This window comes from Musa acuminata, chromosome BXJ1-2, assembly GCF_036884655.1.
Source record: "Musa acuminata AAA Group cultivar baxijiao chromosome BXJ1-2, Cavendish_Baxijiao_AAA, whole genome shotgun sequence".
In the NCBI taxonomy this organism is placed as follows: Eukaryota; Viridiplantae; Streptophyta; class Magnoliopsida; order Zingiberales; family Musaceae; genus Musa; species Musa acuminata.
Window position 1 is genome coordinate 32621393 of NC_088328.1, and position 18487 is coordinate 32639879.

General features: G+C 41.7%; 2 protein-coding genes and 1 long non-coding RNA gene across 5 annotated transcripts; 1 reads left to right on the plus strand and 2 right to left on the minus strand.

Moving 5' to 3' along the window:
- Window positions 1-1092: 1092 nt before the first annotated feature.
- LOC135610618 (sucrose synthase 2-like) lies at window positions 1093-6989 on the plus strand. Of its 2 annotated transcripts, none has more exons than XM_065105369.1 (16): window positions 1093-1247; window positions 2713-2836; window positions 3122-3251; window positions 3335-3486; window positions 3583-3775; window positions 3941-4059; window positions 4153-4369; window positions 4443-4538; window positions 4625-4798; window positions 4925-5041; window positions 5170-5336; window positions 5435-5659; window positions 5722-6040; window positions 6132-6376; window positions 6466-6604; window positions 6695-6989. In XM_065105369.1, the coding sequence occupies exons 2-16, from the start codon at window positions 2739-2741 to the stop codon at window positions 6749-6751; spliced, it is 2448 nt and encodes an 815-aa protein (XP_064961441.1). In that variant the 5' UTR covers window positions 1093-1247; window positions 2713-2738; the 3' UTR covers window positions 6752-6989. The 2 variants fall into 2 exon arrangements, with proteins under 2 accessions (XP_064961441.1, XP_064961448.1); XM_065105376.1 differs by lacking the exon at window positions 1093-1247 and adding an exon at window positions 1375-1397.
- LOC135610625 (uncharacterized) lies at window positions 6872-14215 on the minus strand. 2 transcript variants are annotated; one of them, XR_010486264.1, is made up of 5 exons: window positions 13964-14215; window positions 12085-13118; window positions 10040-11986; window positions 8249-8479; window positions 6872-8130 (listed from the first exon to the last, which is right to left on the minus strand). It is a non-coding gene; the product is annotated as an uncharacterized LOC135610625 (long non-coding RNA). The 2 variants fall into 2 exon arrangements; XR_010486265.1 differs by having other exon boundaries at window positions 12085-13338.
- Window positions 14216-16201: 1986 nt separating this feature from the next.
- Window positions 16202-17995, minus strand: LOC135610637 (RING-H2 finger protein ATL3-like). Its single transcript, XM_065105409.1, has one exon. It carries the CDS (start codon window positions 17871-17873, stop codon window positions 17073-17075), a length of 801 nt encoding a protein of 266 aa, XP_064961481.1. The 5' UTR covers window positions 17874-17995; the 3' UTR covers window positions 16202-17072.
- Between the last annotated feature and the right edge of the window lie 492 nt (window positions 17996-18487).

Consider the following 18487-nt stretch of genomic DNA (forward strand, 5'->3'; position numbering starts at 1 on the left):
TATTTAAAATGTTACAATAGCTTAATACTCAAATTACTTACATCGGACGGATATAAGTGTCATTTTGCCTACAAGAAACGCGGGACCTGGAGCACGTGCCCCGGGTACGTGGGGCGTCCTCGGATCCGACAACGGTTGGGGCCCACTCCCTGATGGTCCACTCCTCGCCTGAGTTGGCGCCAGCTCAGCGTCCGGGTCAGAATCATTGGTCCCTCCGCCCCTTTTTGCCTTGTACCGACAACCAACATGGGTTGGATAAGGGTCGGACGCACCCGTGAGTCCACCACGTGTGGATCCGATAAGTTCCGGCGAGAAAACCCACACGGGTGTGCTGATCGGACTGGTCGCAGGGGTCCGAAACGGATTCGATATAAGATCCGAGTAGGAAAAGAAAATATATATTTTTTTTTTTGGCGGGGTGGAAGCGATGTCGGTCGGCGGTACTTGTGTTGTGAGGGTCGCAGGTCTTCATGGATGTATTTTTGTACCCGACATGGATTGATGATGCAAAAAATGATATAAATATTTTATTTAGTGTGCAAAAAAATGAAAATTTAGAAAAGAAATTACTATACGAAAAAAATCTAAAATTTCAGAACAAGAATTAGAAAACCGTAGATATGAATCAGCCTGGAAACTGACACGGGTTATGTCACCCGCACATCCCGCTTGGTTGGTTCCCACACGTCAGGTATCATGTCACGCTTATAGTATTCTCTCCTCCTTTTCATCACTAAATATATACGCATACTTTTGCAGTGTTCGTTCGTAACAACATAAAGTCAACAAAGGGAAAAACATGGCACCAGCTGAGCTCTGAGCTCTGAGCTCATCGTACAAGTGGATAATTACTTGGATTAATGCTCACTGTGCATATGTTGTTTGCAACCGAGGATGATAAACTTTCGATTACGTTCGATTGATTCCAGTTTTTTTTCTGCCAAAAAGTTGAGATTTTTTAGTAGTTGCCAAGAACAGAGAGTTAATACGGTGGCAGTATTTTGGAGGAGGAGGAAGAAGAAGACATCGGGAGGGAGGAGAGAGAGGAAGGAGGAGGTAAAACCGGGAATGGGGAGGTGGTTTTGGGGTGAAGGAATCGAGAAGAGGGAGGAGACACCAACCAATTCCTCCGTTAAAGAAAGCTAAAGGTGGGGCCTTGTTGGGAGTATAAAATGGGCTGCAGAGGGCTGCTCTTCTCACCAATCCATCCCAACTCCGTTCACTCCGTTTTCTTGATCTCCACTTTGGTGCGTTGCGTTTCTTTCTTTTCTTTTCTTCCCCTTTTAGTCTTCCCCCCTTCTTCTTTTCTTTTCTTTGTTTTTGAGCTCTCGGGAGCTCAGTGGCTGTTTCTTTTAGCTCGAAACTCTGTCCTCGCACCATCTCCCGAGATCAGATCTGTGAGTGTTGCGGATTGCAGCCGAGTTGCTGCAGGATTTTTCTTCTTCTTCTTGCACTAATCTGCGTTTTGGCCAAACCTCTGGCGAAAAATCCGACCTCTTCTGCGCCGATCTCTCTTGCGTAGAGAAGTCCTCCTGGTTGTCATGCCAAAGAGGCACCAAAGATTTCTGTTCTGTTAGTAGGGTTTATGTTGATCTTGCCGATAGTTCATGCAACAAAACCCACCCGCAAATCTGGGGTTTGACTCCTTACAGTAATACTCATCAGAAAAAGAAGTGAAAACTACGGATGTTAATGCAAAACCTCTTAGCTGAATTCTTGGAAGCATGCAGGCAAAGAAAGTTGTTCCATGTTCTTGTAGTTACAAGACGTTAGGAGGAAAAGGGCCACTTCTCGAGTGTGTGTTCTTAGACCCAAGGATGCAGAAATCCGGCAAACAAGTCTTAATGCTCCATTTTTCCTCTGCAGATAACATAGAGAAAGTTGCAGTCCGTGCCTACTTTTCCCCACACAAAACTCATCTCTTCCCACCGTCAAGTCAAATACTCTGACTTCCATGAACATCAAGGAAAACTTCCCTTCCTACTGTTGTTTTTCTGCAATTTTTCCTCTAATTGACGTAATATTGTCCACAAAAATTCCAACTTGTTTTCACTTTAGATGCCGAAGCCCCCTGAGAAAACCTTAGAGAAGCCAGGAAGAAGCTGAGCTTCAGCCTGAAAACCTTTCTTCGTCTGTGCGTTACAACACTTTTCCTCACCCTTCTCTCTCTCTCTCTCTCCTCTTCTCTGTTGTTTTCTGCTGATCCTTAGAGAGCTTCTGTGTTTGTTTGTTTGGTCTATGACAAAAGGATCAGCTAAAGTTACCATTTCTCTGTGCAATTTGCTCCTGATAAGATCTTCTTTCTCTGTGATTCTATAGGAGCTTCTTCTTGTTTTAGATCTAAGCTGTTACCTGGTCATGCACTCCCCAAGTAGACATTTGATTACAGCTGAGCTTTTATTCTATTATGTTTTATGTTTCTAAATCCTCCTATTTCCAAACTTATTTTAACTTGGATCTCATTTAGTTATATCAGCCACTGATAGTGAGTAAAATGTTATTGCTCTTTTACGGCAAGTGAAAGCATTTTTCTAGTTATTTTAGATTGTGTTTTATGCCATCATCAAGATTTCAACTCCATGCTCTTATTATTCTGGGAATAAAACAAGATCCCTGTTAGATATACTGATCTCAGTCTGATATGCATCGATCTGGTAGCAGTATTATCTGATCACTGATTTGTTGGGTTTCGCTGGCTGTGTTGTATCTTAGGCTTTTGAAGGAGATCACCGGTAGCAATGCCTCAGCGCAGCTTGACCCGTGCTCACAGCGTCCGGGAGCGCATCGGCGACTCTCTTTCTTCCCATCCAAATGAACTGGTGGCTCTTTTCTCAAGGTTTGCAACCATCTTGGATCTAAATCCATCCTTGATGAATTATGATGAATGCTACAGAAGATCACATATTGTCCTTTCGGATTGGTGTTGGATCTCTGCATGCTTGCTCTAATAGCCGATAAAAAAAAATGATCTGTTTAATTTATGACTGTTCCATGGCATGTAAGCATCAAAGATAGTGTGATCTCCATCTATGGATTGCTACCTATCATTTATTCAGTGTCGATCATTATCCTGTAAATCCAAGTACTCATAAATCGTATCTGATTTCGCATCATCCTGCAGGTTCATTCATCAGGGAAAGGGGATGCTGCAGCCTCATCAGCTGTTGGCTGAATATGCAGCCGCCTTCTCTGAAGCAGACAAGGAAAAGCTCAAGGATGGTGCCTTTGAGGATGTCATCAAAGCCGCACAGGTATAAGTCGGACTGCCGCTTGTTCTTGCGATCAAATTATGGTGGTTGCGTGTTTTCATGACACCATATTTCCTCTAATGCAGGAAGCCATTGTCATCCCTCCATGGGTTGCTTTAGCTATCCGTCCAAGGCCAGGAGTTTGGGAATACGTCCGCGTGAATATCAGCGAGCTTGCCGTGGAAGAGCTGACGGTGCCGGAGTACCTGCACTTCAAGGAAGAACTTGTTGATGGCAGGTAGGTGATGCCATGACAGAATATTATCTATCTTCTTCTTTATATAATTTGAGGCAACTATGTTGATCTTGTCTTGCCTTTCTTGTGCCATTTCAGCTCGCAGAACAACTTTGTGCTGGAGTTGGATTTCGAGCCATTCAATGCTTCGTTTCCTCGTCCCTCGCTCTCAAAATCTATCGGGAATGGAGTGCAGTTCCTCAACCGTCATCTTTCTTCAAAGTTGTTCCAGGACAAAGAAAGCTTGTACCCATTGCTTAATTTCCTCCGGAAGCATAACTACAAGGGCATGGTACTTATCTCTTCTCTATATCCTTTATCATGCAATCACGAGGGGCATATGTAGTCGATAACTATATGCCGAATAGTTAGGATTAAATTGTTTAAATCATAGACACAGTTAAACTTATTGGAGCGATCAAAGTTAATATGTGCTCATTCTTTGTAATGCTTGCAGTCGATGATGCTGAATGACAGAATACAAAGCCTTAGTGCTCTCCGAGCAGCATTAAGGAAGGCAGAGCAGCATCTGTTGAGCATCCCATCGGACACGCCATACTCGGAATTCCACCACAGGTAATCAATAATGTTTCCTTTTTTCTTCTTGTTTAATTTTCTCCAGACTTGCATCGTGTTTGATCAGGCTTTTTCTTATTTTGCTGATTTTAGATTCCAAGAGCTTGGCTTGGAAAAGGGTTGGGGTGACAAATCTCAGCGCGTGTACGAGAATATTCACCTGCTACTAGATCTTCTTGAGGCCCCTGATCCGACCACCTTGGAGACTTTCCTCGGAACAATTCCTATGATGTTCAACGTTGTGATCCTTTCTCCGCACGGCTACTTTGCTCAAGCTAATGTCTTGGGGTATCCCGACACTGGTGGTCAGGTACAATTGGATCCTAACTAGTCTAGACATTCATCACACGAAATGTGTTTCTCATGAGGGCACTCGTCTGCAGGTTGTCTACATTCTGGATCAAGTCCGTGCCTTAGAAAATGAGATGCTACTGAGGATCAAGCGCCAAGGGCTTGATATCACGCCTCGAATTCTCATTGTAAGATTGGAATGAGATTAAATGGGCAACTCCCACTTAGAGTTTTTGAGAATATATCTCAAGCTCATGATATCGGGTTAATGCAGGTTTCCAGATTGCTTCCTGATGCAGTAGGCACCACTTGCGGGCAGAGACTTGAGAAGGTCCTTGGAACTGAACACACCCATATACTTCGAGTGCCATTTAGAACGGATAATGGAATTGTCCGCAAATGGATCTCCCGTTTTGAAGTGTGGCCTTACCTAGAGACCTACACCGAGGTAAACCTTAATCACAATACCTTTGTTTTGAAATCTGAAATCTCAATGCGATAAATACGAAGAATATGAATCTGCACTGTTGAACTTATTCATCAAGGTTTACAATCCTTCCTTTTTTGATGATAGGATGTTGCAAATGAGTTGGCAGCAGAACTGCAGGCCACTCCTGATCTAATCATTGGAAACTACAGTGATGGAAATCTGGTGTCAACTTTGCTTGCACATAAATTGGGAGTCACCCAGGTTGGATATCATTTTCTTTTGTTTAGTTTGTACTTAACTGGTGCTTCTTACTCTCACTAATCTCATGCTAATTAAATCTGGTATAAGCTTCAAATCTCTCGGTCATGCTCGTCTTCTTTCACATGCAGTGCACCATTGCCCATGCGCTCGAGAAAACCAAGTATCCCAACTCGGACATCTACTGGAAGAAGTTCGAGGACCAGTATCATTTCTCGTGCCAATTCACGGCTGATTTGATCGCAATGAACCATGCTGACTTCATCATCACCAGCACCTTCCAGGAGATTGCTGGAAGGTAATGATCAGGCTGCAGAACTCTCGGTTCCAAAGTCTTGTCATCTGTGAGTCACTATTGGGATCCTAATGAATTCTTTGTATCTTATTTGATTTCAGCAAGGACACCGTGGGGCAGTACGAGTCTCACACTGCCTTCACTCTTCCTGGGCTCTACCGAGTCGTCCACGGAATTGATGTCTTCGACCCAAAGTTCAACATTGTTTCTCCTGGTGCTGACTTGTCCATTTACTTCCCGTACACCGAGAAGCACAAGAGACTCACTTCCCTCCACCCAGAGATTGAGGAGCTGCTCTTCAATCCTGTCGATAACACTGAGCACAAGTAAGCACCTTTATACACCATGTCTAGTGTTTGATGCAGTGGCTGACACAAAGATCTTGCAGGGGTGTTCTGAATGACAAAAAGAAACCCATTATATTCTCCATGGCGAGACTGGACCGAGTGAAGAACTTAACAGGTCTGGTCGAATTCTATGGCCGGAGTGATCGCCTGAAGGAGCTGGCGAACCTTGTGGTGGTTTGTGGAGACCATGGCAAAGAATCAAAGGATCTGGAGGAACAAGCAGAATTCAAGAAGATGTACAGTCTCATTGAGAAGTACAATCTGCATGGGCATTTCCGGTGGATCTCTGCCCAAATGAACCGAGTTCGCAATGGGGAGCTCTACCGATACATTGCTGACACGAAAGGAGTTTTCGTTCAAGTACTTCTCTTCTTTCTGGAAAAATGGCACGTTGTTACTTCTCGAGTTGAAGCTTCACTAACCTGCATTTGTTTGCTTTGCTATCCTTCAGCCTGCATTCTACGAAGCGTTTGGGCTCACTGTCGTCGAATCCATGACTTGCGGACTGCCGACATTTGCCACTGTTCATGGAGGACCTGGTGAAATTATAGTGGATGGGGTGTCTGGTTACCACATCGATCCTTACCAGGGCGACAAAGCTGCCGAAATCGTCACAAACTTCTTTGATAAGTGCAAGGAAGACCCGAGCCACTGGGACAAAATTTCCCTAGGAGGGCTGCAAAGAATCGAAGAGAAGTAAGATCTTTTCCTCTTTGCTGATGCTTTCTTGTTATCCAAGAATGCCAAGAAGAAGGAATTCTAAACCACTATCTTACTCGGATTAGGTACACCTGGAAGCTCTACTCTGAGAGGCTGATGACACTGACTGGAGTTTATGGTTTCTGGAAGTACGTATCGAACCTGGACCGGCGTGAGACTCGTCGTTACCTCGAGATGTTCTACGCCCTCAAATACCGCAATTTGGTAAATGCCACAGGCCTGAATTTGTCCAGTGAGAAGCTTATCATATCGTCATTCTACTAATGTTTGTGTTGGCTCGATCTTTGTTTTCAGGCTGTGTCTGTACCACTGGCAGTAGAAGGAGAAGCTGCGGTTAATGGCGCCAAGTAGAACTGAGTGGTAAGCGTCGTCACTGTCATCGCTGAGTTGATCTGTCTGTTTACGAATCAGAGGACTACAAGGGAGAGGCTTTCGTCGCGAGTTTTCGTCTCAATTAACATGAGCTGCTGCTTAGCAAAATCAAAAATGCAAAAAAGATCGTCTTTTGATGTTTTCAGAGTGTTGTGTAAGCCTGGAATGCCAGTGTTCTGTTGCAATAAAATTAGCCTCCTTTTTCATTACCAAAAAACTGAGAATTGAGTCTTGTGTTCATCGAGTTCTTTGTTCCAGTAGACAGCACGTTTGCATGTATCAAGCACAAATAGCAGCACATATGCCTGAACGATGCAGGAAAGATTAATGATCGACGCAGGCAGCATGTCTTGTGTGACATTTGGCTTCAGGATCACAATAATTCTATTAAGCCACGATGACACTCGATCTTGCAAACAGAGGTAAACTTCATCATCAGAGGAAAAGTAGATCAGAGTTGGCAAGTCATTGACTAGTCTATGAACAACTGATGCAGACAAGCTTATCCAATAGTAGTAGTAGCCAAAGGAGTTGTGATCCTTCATGGACTCATCAGTGGTGGGTAGAATCGAGATCAGCTGACAGTACTGATAGGAGAATTGAACGGCCATAGTTGAAGGCATGATCGGAGAGGATTAGCACCTGCCCAAAAGCAACACCAAAGATTACTGTGAGAAGTTGACTATAGCTTTGAAATGTGCGTATCTTTGAGATCATATGGCCGACAACTTTGAGTAGAAGTCAAAAAACTAATGGAAGGCATATATAAAGCAGTGCAAAGTTGAAATGATTCTGAGATGCTTTTTGTTCTTGCTCAAGTCTAAAGTTCTTCTGATTAGTACCTGGAAAACCTTGCAGGAAACTGCAAATATAACTTGAGCAAACTGTTGAGGGAATCCAAAAACTCAAGTTGTAGATCTAGCAAGATCTTATTACTTTCATACGATAGGAACTCAGATATAAGTTATGGTGACATGATAAGATAAAGAAGACATGAATTGGACTTTGTGTTTCAGATTCCAGATGCAAACAAGATAAAATCCATGACATGGGATGGACTCCTGCTACAATGTTGATCTGGTTTTCACAAAGAGACAAGGAGTTTGTGGGTGCTTGCCAACCTTCATAAAGTGATCATGTCTGGAACAAGTTGCCGATCTATAGCTCAATCACTGTGGGGAGATTCTTGATAATGACAGCAGGGGAACTCAGCAGCAGCAGATCACTGTGCAAATAGTGGAAACCTAACTTACACCCCCTCTCCTTTCCTCTTCTCACTTTCTCTAGTCCGAGCATGCTTCAAAAAATTGACAGCCCTTTCAGTATACATCTACAGTTCCATCTATCTGTGCATGAATCTGCATGGCAAGAAAAGGGATAGAACTATTTGATTAGCTCAACAAAAGCTCCCCTCGACATCTGAAGAGGCAAAAACTGCACTAAACATCAAGAAACACTGGACACAAAAAGGTAGACCTGAAGGTCCGAGAAAAGCCAGCCACCCAATTGGCATCTTTGTTGGTCTCCCTGTATATGATTGATGCTGATTGCATCAAAAATATTAAGCTGTCGTCAAGGGAATGGTTTCTTTTTGTTGAGAACCTCCACCAAGTTGGCAGCATCACTTTATACCAATAGTCGTGTGATTGCAACCCATCCTTCACCATGAAGGCTTCACAGCTACAACCTGAGCTGTCCTGTACAAACCTGCCACCAGAAATGAAAACATCTGCTATTAGAGTTCTTAATTAAGAAACCCACACCCCTGTATTATCTTTGTAACACCAAGCCCCATCAGTACTCGATTCTACATGACACTAACTTGTTGTCTTACCCATGGTTTACTGTACCAACCGAGTTGGTATGGTATGGGCGATATGTACCGATCCGACTCGTCACTGAGATACAGTTTGTCCGAATCCACATCAGCAGGTCTTGGCGTACCATGTGTCAGTACACCAGTATATCGGTGCAGACTGATGTGTACCATACCGATAAATCTCTGAGACGGGTCCGGTACCCGAAATGACGAACCTTGGTTTTACTATGTGCAAAACTTGTGAAGCTTGTGGTCTGGAAAGGCAACTACTGCTGCTCGTCTTCCTATTCTCCTTGTCTGTTTTCAGTCAACAGTGGGCAGATATCATTCTGCCAGAGCTAATCTTGGGAGAATTGTGTCGTGGGGAATTGTTGAGATTGCTTGTTCACCAAAGAGGCCATGGAGTTATTTCTCACTTGTAGTGAGTGCATGTTTCCTCCACAAGGAAAGAAACAAGGTGGTAGCTTTTGCCAGCAAACTCTTAAGAATTACTACTTTGTTGGCAGGGAAGCTGTATGCACTGTAAAAATGTGAATTTTGATCAGAGTGTTTTTCCCTACAGGTGGGGTGTTTGATCTACAGGAGGGCAGCCCCATTCTCCTGACGCATAGCTTTTCCATCAAGTCACACAAATGTCCGCAGGGAGTTCAAGCAATCTAGCTGTTAAAACTCTGCAAATCCACACACAAAAAAGAAGTTTTTATACTTTTTCACATTGTAATAGTGCTACAGTATAGTACCGTAGCAATGTAACAACGCTATAGTATAGTACCGTAGCACTGTAACGGTATCGGACGATCCATGTACCGGTAACCTGTCGGACCGGTACGTACCGCCCGATACGGGCGGTATGTTTCGGTATGACAGACCTTGTTCATAATAATATTTGATAAAAAAATCCTCAACACAGATTTAACTACTTGAGATTTAAACGAACAAAAGATCCTTACCTCTTTATTTGTTAGCATAAGTATTGAAATTTTTTCAAGAATATTTTGAAGTATTAGAAAAAAATCTTATTGGATTCATTACTCTTTCATGTCCTCAATTTGTTTACTTTTCTATTGTAGACCCAATCATTATTATTTTACTATTATCCTCAAGTTTTTTCTATTATAAAAATTATTTTATAATTTATTTAAATTTTATCTAGTTTAAAATTCTATTAAATCTATGATTCGAATAATTGATCCACTGATTCAAACAATAAACCAGAGACTTGACTGACTTGATGTTCGATCTATTTTAATTACTGTGTTCAAATCAAGAGAGAAAACTTGTCATTGACTGATGAAAAGTCAAACTTCTCTTTTCTTCCATTTAGTTTTCCCTAAAGTGTCCAAATATGAATAAGCTTCAAAGATTCAGCAGCATTGTTGATTGATTAAAATATTCATCCCCAGTATGGTTAAATCGGGAAATAATTTTCACAAGTCAGAGAAATGTACCTAAAAGCAGAGTGGGCCCCGAACATCTCATACAAGCAGATATTTATCAAGAACGACAAAGATTTCCCCAAATCTTTAAGTGCCTGAGAAGATGATGTTTGTGGTGGAATCATTCATTTCCTTCGAAAGGGTAATAACTGGAGCCATCATTTAAGAGAAAAGACACCAACATAACCAGATCTTCAACCTGCATTGATCCATACACCCTGCAATCCAATTTAATCCTCATTATCAGTTGAAAAACTATTCAATAGAATGATTGCTTATCAACATTTAGATGTTTTATTAGTCAAAAGCAAACACATGACACAATATCATATTGTTCCAATACAGTGAGATCTAGAACATGATCTAGTCAATGCAAAACATAAACTAGCATGTCAGTGTTTATATCCATGCTCACTGAACAAATTTCGGTATACAAAATTAACAAATAAGAGCTTTGCTTTTGCTGTTTAAGAATAAATTTGGTATAATTATGCAATCAAGCAAAAAGGAAACATGAGCATTGTGAACAAATCTATGTAGAAGCTAAGAAGAGCTCTGCATGTGCTGCTTAAAAATATTTACTTAGGTTATCTAAATGTATGCAATCAAGGACATGGAACCCAATAACAGTAGATTACAAAAAAGATTACTGGTGTAATCTACAAGCTCAGTCAAAAGCTAACGAAGGAGAGCTATGCATGTGCTGCTTAAAAATAGATGTATTAAATTTATGCAATCAAGAAATGGAATCTGAAGTATAGCAGATTACCAAAATGATTGATGGTGAAACAAGATCAAGGTCAGAAGCTAACAAAGAAGAGCTGTGTGTGTGGTGATTGAAAATATAGATTACGGTTAACTAGATTTATGAAATCAAGAAAAAGGAATCCCAAGTAAAGCAGATTACCAAAAAGACTAATGGTAAAACAAGCTCACAGTCCCCACAAAGCTGGTCCCTTCCTTGAACCAAGGGAGAAGCAACATCGAGTGAAAGTTAAATATATCAAAGTCCCCACAACTTGCCTTTAACATAGGCAAGAAAAAATTAAAACCACTTTTATTCCAGTAGTTATTCCAAAACTGTCAGGAGAAAACCAACTCTTGTTTTTTGCCAATCCCAATGGTAGTCTCCATCCATATGAATCCACAAAAAAACTAAGCTCTCTCCACAACAAGCCACAAAAGTACAACCCTTGTTCTGACTCCTTTCTTTTATTACCAAAGATATAGGCTAGATCAAGATGCAGCATAATAGACAACAAAAGAATCTGCAACTGCTGTCTTGTTGTTTCAATTATCACTGAAATAACCAATGATGCTAGTACAAAAGATGCAAACTTGAAAGTTGACAGCGTTCACAGCACATTTAGATTACATTTTGTCAAAGACCACCAATCCCTTAATTGCCACCCATGAGATTGCCTCTGGGTTTTGAAAGCCATCTTTCATCAAGCAATATCTATGCTTCCTAGATAGCAATTAACCAGTTTTATAAAACAAGCAGACGCAAATAATTTAAAATATTATCATAGACATAACATTTGGAAACATAGACTTGTAGGCCAATAACCACTAGAATTTGAAGCTCATGAACCATTAACAATTAAGAACTATTGAAGTCATGGCAGACCATTAGTAGGCAGTATCAGATCGAATTCACAACATATAAAAACAATAACAATACACATTTGGTCCCAACCCTGCTATAACCCCTTGTGTTCATCATCAATCTCATAATGAATCTGGTAAAAGCAACAGCAGAATCTGAAAGAATTGACTTAAAAGAAAGCATTACTCATCATAAAATGAGAAACACATCCAAGAAACCACAAAGTGAAACAATTCATACAGCTACAATCAAAGGTGTTCTTGAAGGCACTAGTGCAAATCAAATTACAATGAATTTATTATATCTGGCTACTGTTTCCAGTTCTGCATATCCTTCAGCAATATTGATTCCTGAGAAAGGAACAAAATGTAAGGAAAAGTTCATTTTCCAAAATAATAGTTACATTTAAGCATGGTAGAACAACCTAAGATCATAAAGATAATCTTACATTTGTTCTTTTCTAGAACGACAATGGCAAGGATCAGAATCCCTCAGTACATGATGCTCTAGTTGGCAAGTCATCAAAGCTCCAAAGGTCCACATCATCCTGTACCAGTTCACCACCAAATAAGCTGTCAATCGATGCATCCAAACTACCCTCAAAGTAAGGCTCAGGGAGGAACTTCATATATGATTTGTATTTTGTAAGCAGATAACTCCTCTGAGAGTTTGGCTGCAGCATTTTCCTCTGCTGGCACTGCCTCTTTAAAATTATTAGGCTCCACTTTCTTCCACAGGCTGATATCATCGAATGATTCAGGTTCATCACCTTCAGTTATGGAGGGAGCAAGAATTGATGTGATATCTGGCATCTTGGCCTCAAGCTCCCATCCAATGTCTGTATAACCAAAAGAATTACTTCCACAGGCTGATATCATCGAATGATTCAGGTTCATCACCTTCAGTTATGGAGGGAGCAAGAATTGATGTGATATCTGGCATCTTGGCCTCAAGCTCCCATCCAATGTCTGTATAACCAAAAGAATTACTTCCCTGCTCTGAGTGGAAATTCAGTCCGGTTACTTCTGAAGGTGCTGCAGGTATTGTGATAAGAGAATCTGAGTAGTCAGGCTTGGTTAGTTCCCTGTCCTCCATGAACCTTAAATAGAGCTCAAGCTTTTGGTCACTCTGGTACTTAATAGTTTGCTTGAAGTCAATCGTCTCTGACACTTTTGGTTTTGAAACTTTTCGCGCAGTAGGTTTTGGTGAGAAATTTGTTGAACCTGACAATGGTGCAGTAGGGAAGTTCACCTTCTCTTTCTTACCCCAGATTCAACAGGCTTCAACATCATAGGCTCTGGCAGCCTCTTCAGCAGTGTTAAAGGTTCCAAGCCAGACACGAACCCCTTTGTGAGGATCCCTGATTTCAGCTGCCCACTTGCCCCATGGGCATTGTCGGATTCCTCTGTACTGATTCTTTTTTTTTTAAAGCTGATTTAGCAGCAGATCCATTAAAATTTACAGACTTGGTCATTGAGCCCTCTGCAAACCAAACAAAAATTTGAAGTGCTATAGTAAAAGCTCTGAAATGATGAACTTGGAATATCCCTTTCTTGCAGAGTTCTCTTGAGCACCACCTTTTTCTAATAACAAAGAGATTTTCTTTTCTTTTGGTTATATCAAAAGTATAAACTCTATCTTACAGACTCCTTCCTTTGATGTTTACTTTCATCATTCATCACATTATAAAAAAAAAGGTCACCTGTATTCATTATAGCATTTGGTACATGATATCAAATTTATAAGAAATTATAAATTTAATCAAGGTACAAGCAACAATGTACATCCAAACATTTACTCGGTTAGACTAGCGAAGAAACAGTGAAACTAGTGATTAGGTAGATCAAATCTCAAATTAAGGCTTTTCTCCCAAAAAGACACACAGAAATCTAATACAAATTGACTACCAGCAGTCCTCATAGTCACTAGGTCTCTATCTTTCTATGCTAAGACATCCAAAGAATACGATTTTGACTACCAGAGTTCCAGTATCTCTCCATTTGAAATCACAAGAACATCACAAGCAACAGTCATGCACATCGATGTAAATATAAGTATCACAAAAACTTGTATTTGATCAATGAAACCTTCAGATCTACAATTTAGTTGTTTCATGTTACGCTTCCGGATTTCCACAATTCATAAGTAACCTAGAAATCGACTGTTTAATCATATTTGTTTCTTCTAGTTTCTAGATCGTGTATTCGCAATAACTCGTTAATAAAAATGAAATCCATTTCATAGGATCTAGCAAAATAATGGTAAAAGATCAACAAAAATATGGACCTAACAACATCAAAATTCGAGGAAAAGATCGCGTCTAATACCTCGGGAAATAATGGATTTTGATCCAAAGGAGAACCGCATGGCATCGAACTCGTCCTCCTCGGACTCGTCGTTGAACTCCTGGAAGTCGGCCTTCCCCTCCTTCTGGTCCTCCACCATGAGACGCTTCCCCCTCTTCGGCTTACCCGGCCACAAGGCGGGCGTCGGTATGAAGTCAGAGATGATTGCATTTCCGTACATCCCCGGAACCCCTTCTTCCAATGTCGAAAGCTCCCTCCTGTTTTGGTCTTTCCTTACCTGTCTTCTTTGTTCTCTGTTGAGAGGGAGGGTGACGGTTTTTATAGGATTGACAATCCCTTGTTATTGATAATTCTTTTAAAAAAATAATAAAATATTATTTTATAATTTACAGTCCTTGTAATAATGATTTTATTTTATTTTACCCCTATAATCTCGTATTTTATCTTTGCTAATGCACTTAATATTGAGAAGAAAATGAAATATAAGAGGAAGAAAAATGGGATGACGAGGAGGACGAAAAGAAAGAAGAAGATGATAATATTTATGTTTCTTTTTAAAGAAATAGTTTAAAAATATTTAAATGAGATTATAAATAGTAAAATGAGGATATAAAGAATATTTTTCTTTTAGCATTTTTGATTATATGTCTAAAAATATGATATTTTGAGCATTTTTATGATAGTTCAGAAGACATCATCATCTTTTATCTTTTGAACTAGTCTATATCAACTCAAAAAATATCATATCATGAATATTTATATAAATTGATTGTATAAAGTAGTGATAATTGAAGGTGTGTGACAAATACAATTATCATTGGTAATTGAGGGATTATATTTGATAAAAATATATTTTATTATTTTTAGGTGATTATACAAAGTAATGGGTTACCACTTGCAATTTAGGGTAATCTTTAATTTTTTTTAATCTTTACAATTTAGGGTAATCTTTTGACTACAGTTTGAAACTTTAGATCACATAATTATCCTTTAAATAATAATAATATTAAAATTATTTGGACATTTTATATCTTTTAAAATTCAAACTAGCTGATACTAATCTCAATAGAAATAGTTAACCTAAGTCTTATATATGGACATTAAGAGGAGGGGTATAAGTGAGAAAATTTTAATATTTAAAATTTATAAAGACATTTAATTACAAAACAAGCTAGCTGAACACAAATCAAATATGTGAGGGTTAATATAATATGTATGTATGTATCTATCTATCTATCTATTTGGCTGTATTTGACACCAAACCTAAATCTTTAGGATGCTGACCATGGAAATCAAAGATGGATGATGAAACCTTTGACCTCAATTCATTACTACTAAACACAGCAAGTATCAAGTGAGTGTATAAACAAAATGACAAGTGACTGGTAGCAAGACGTATTGATGCTGGCACATCATGTCTAATCTCATTCATCCCTCCATCTACATATTTGTGGATTATGGAACCTTTTTGTCCCCATCAGAAAACTTTTTGACTTTTGCAAAAGAAAAAGGTCATTTGCAAAAGAAATGCCATCTTGACTTTTGCATAAAGAAAGGGGGAAAAGGGAGTTCTTGGCACACCCACAGCCTACAATTTATGAAAGATTTTCTGCAAGTCAATTTGTGGATTTATTACATAGAGGCTGCAAGCTCTGATGCTTCATAAATGTGATGACACATGAAATTAATGTGATGAATGCTAAAAGAATTCAGGAAGCTGGAGAGGTTGAGGACAGGCAGCTCAGTTGACTGCTGGCAGCAAGTTTGAGATTCATAATGCAATGCAATTTGGTCAACCACTGAAGCAAAAGCAGCAGACCTAATGACCCTTCGACCATTGACTTGTTTTGTTGGCCTTCTTCGTCATCCCTGACCTTGTCGAGGAATTAAGAAGCTCCACTTCACCTCATATTTAAATCTGCTTTCGTTGGCAGGAAACTATGAGATTTTCTGAGCTTCGAGGATGTGATGCATCTCGATGGAAGGAACACATTTAATTTGACCTGAAACTTCCATCTAAATGAAGCAATGACAAGCAAGAGATTAGTCAACCAAACCGACATTGATCCAACTGGAGGATCTATCTAAATCGAAGCAAGAACAAGAAGAAAGGAAGCCTTTAGCAGCTGAAACAGAGTCAGCAACACGCATACACCACAAAGAAGAGCATCAGGTTTCAATGATCAACTAGTGATAGCACATGGGAATGGGGATGATTAGATGTGATATACATCATTTGAATATTCTAATTACTCTGGTTTCAAGGTGATTCGGTGCTCGAGGTTCTTACCGGTGCGAGGTGTAGAGACCGATCATGGTCCACGCATGTGATGTACCTCTGTGTGAGACAATTCATAGTGTCAGTGGGGTACCAGTCTGGAAGGTATCATTTGGCCTCATGTTTCCCTCTGCAGCTTCGACCAGACACTTCAGATTTCTCTTCACGGTCTGTGCTTTCTGTGATGTCCACTTCCACTCGAAATGGTCTGCCATGGTGCCGAAGAGCATGAATTCCCCGTACACATTCGCACGGCCGAGAAACCGTGATCTACCGCAATGCTTGCTCTCTGCAAACCAGAAAGATCGCTGTCAAGAGACAGCAGATGCTTATCATTTCTGTGGACGTCCTCCAGCTCAAGAACTATACGGACCCACCGATCACTGTAGACAGATTCTGAGAGAAAAATAATGAGCTGACGGCAGTAAAAATCTTGGAGGAGATCTTGTCCATCGATGTGAAATCTGGAAGGACGATGTTGCAGATCTTAGCTGAAACACGAACCTAACAGTAATAAGAGAAAGGAAAACAAAGGCAAATCAATTTCAGAAGCATCTGGGGATGATGAATTCATCCTCTCGTGGTGCCAATCTACAATATCTCAGAACTAACAACAAAAAGGAAGCACGAAGAGTGAGAACAGGAGATATCCATTATCCCAATCCCACCCGGAAACTACTCAGAACATAGCAACAAAGAGAAGTAGATATGAAAGAATGCTTGCAAACTCGGCAACTCAGATCAATGCATGCGCTCATGGTTCTATCTTAACCATGGAGTTTCCCGTACAGATTTAGTGGAAACCTAGAATGCCAAGTCTTCTCCTGTCCCAGTGGAAGCAGAATGCTGTATTCATGAACTGGTCGGAGCTTTTGAAACGGGAAGACGTCCCTGCTCGACATCGCATCCTCGAGGACCACAGGAAGCGCCGCCCGGCCTGCTTCCCGGGATCAGAAGCCTTCGCAGCGACCTCAATGTTGCTGTCGGCAGCGACCTTATGTCTTCCTCGGATAGCATACTCGCAGGAAGGGGCGAATTTGGAGCGTGGACACCCAGAGGAGTCCCTGAAGAAGACGCAGAAGAACCCGAACTCCCTTCTTGTGATTCCGAATCCTCTGATGCACAACGCAGGACATGCGCCGGTATCTCCGGTGAGGTTTCTTCCGGATGCAGGTCGCCGGGAACCAGGGCAGAGACGAATTCGGAGTCTCCGGGCTTGTCCACCACCGCCGGGCTCCGGCATATGGGGCAGGTGGAGTGGGAGGAGAACCACGTATCGATGCAGTGGAGATGGAAGGCGTGGCCGCACCTGGGCAGCAGCCGGGAGGCCTCCCCCTCCGACAGCTCGCAGAGGCAGACCGCGCACTCCAGGCCCTCCTTGCAGTCCCCGGCACGGACCACCACCGAGGGGAGCGCAGCGACGGACGCCGCATCGAGGCCGCGCCGTTGCGGGACAGCCGCTGGCTCCGCAAAGCGGTCACGGCCGCCGACGGAGACCGGGATGGCGCCCCAGTAGTGCTTGGCGCGGAGGTAGAGGAAGAAAACAAGGACGAAGAGCGCGAAGGATGCGGCCACCCCCCCGACCATGATCCCGGTGGTCGCCGTCAGCGACGGCCTGCCTAATCCGCCCATCGCCTGCCCTGTGCCCGACATTGCAAAGCTGAAATCAACGACCAACTTACAGGATTTGGCCTAATGGTCGCAGAAGCAACTGTAGCAATGTCTCAGTCAAGAATCTTGGAAATCTGCTCTGCAATGGAGGATATGGCAGTAAATATAACGTCTGTAAAAGTGGTTCTTTAAGGAAAGGTAATCGATTAGAGAGAGAGAGAGAGAGAGAGAGAGACGTTTTGCAATTGCAGCTGCCGCTTCCTCTTCGAACGGTGGTGGATCTGTCGCGACGCACCTGTTGGGTGCGCCGTCGGTGTCTGGTTGCGTACACGTCCGTAGTGGGTTGTCGAAGAAGTACAAGTGCGACCTTATTAGCGTCAGCAGGATTCTGTCGGTGTCCCGATGACTGAATGCGCTGCATGGCAACATTGCTCGTGTCACTATCTCCAGCGTACACGTGTATTGTTGCGTTCGTCGATTAACTTAGTGATGGGCATTTGATCAGTCGTCTGCCATCGAAAGTGGGTCCCAGTTTGACGACCAGTCACAGCCGGACAGGTAGGTCAGCTAGGACCAAGATCGTCTTAGTGTCTTCGAAGAGTCGATTACTGATACGACGCCCAGCGAGCGGACCTCTCCCTCGGCGAGCCTACTCA

Coding starts and splice junctions, on each gene's coding strand:
- LOC135610637 (XM_065105409.1), bottom strand. CDS start 17,873: ATGTCGGGCACAGGGCAGGCGATGGGCGGATTAGGCAGGCCGTCGCTG.
- LOC135610618 (XM_065105369.1), top strand. CDS start 2,739: ATGCCTCAGCGCAGCTTGACCCGTGCTCACAGCGTCCGGGAGCGCATC. Junction 3,487..3,582: donor GAAGAACTTGTTGATGGCAG/GTAGGTGATGCC, acceptor GTGCCATTTCAG/CTCGCAGAACAACTTTGTGC. Junction 4,799..4,924: donor ACCTAGAGACCTACACCGAG/GTAAACCTTAAT, acceptor TTTTGATGATAG/GATGTTGCAAATGAGTTGGC.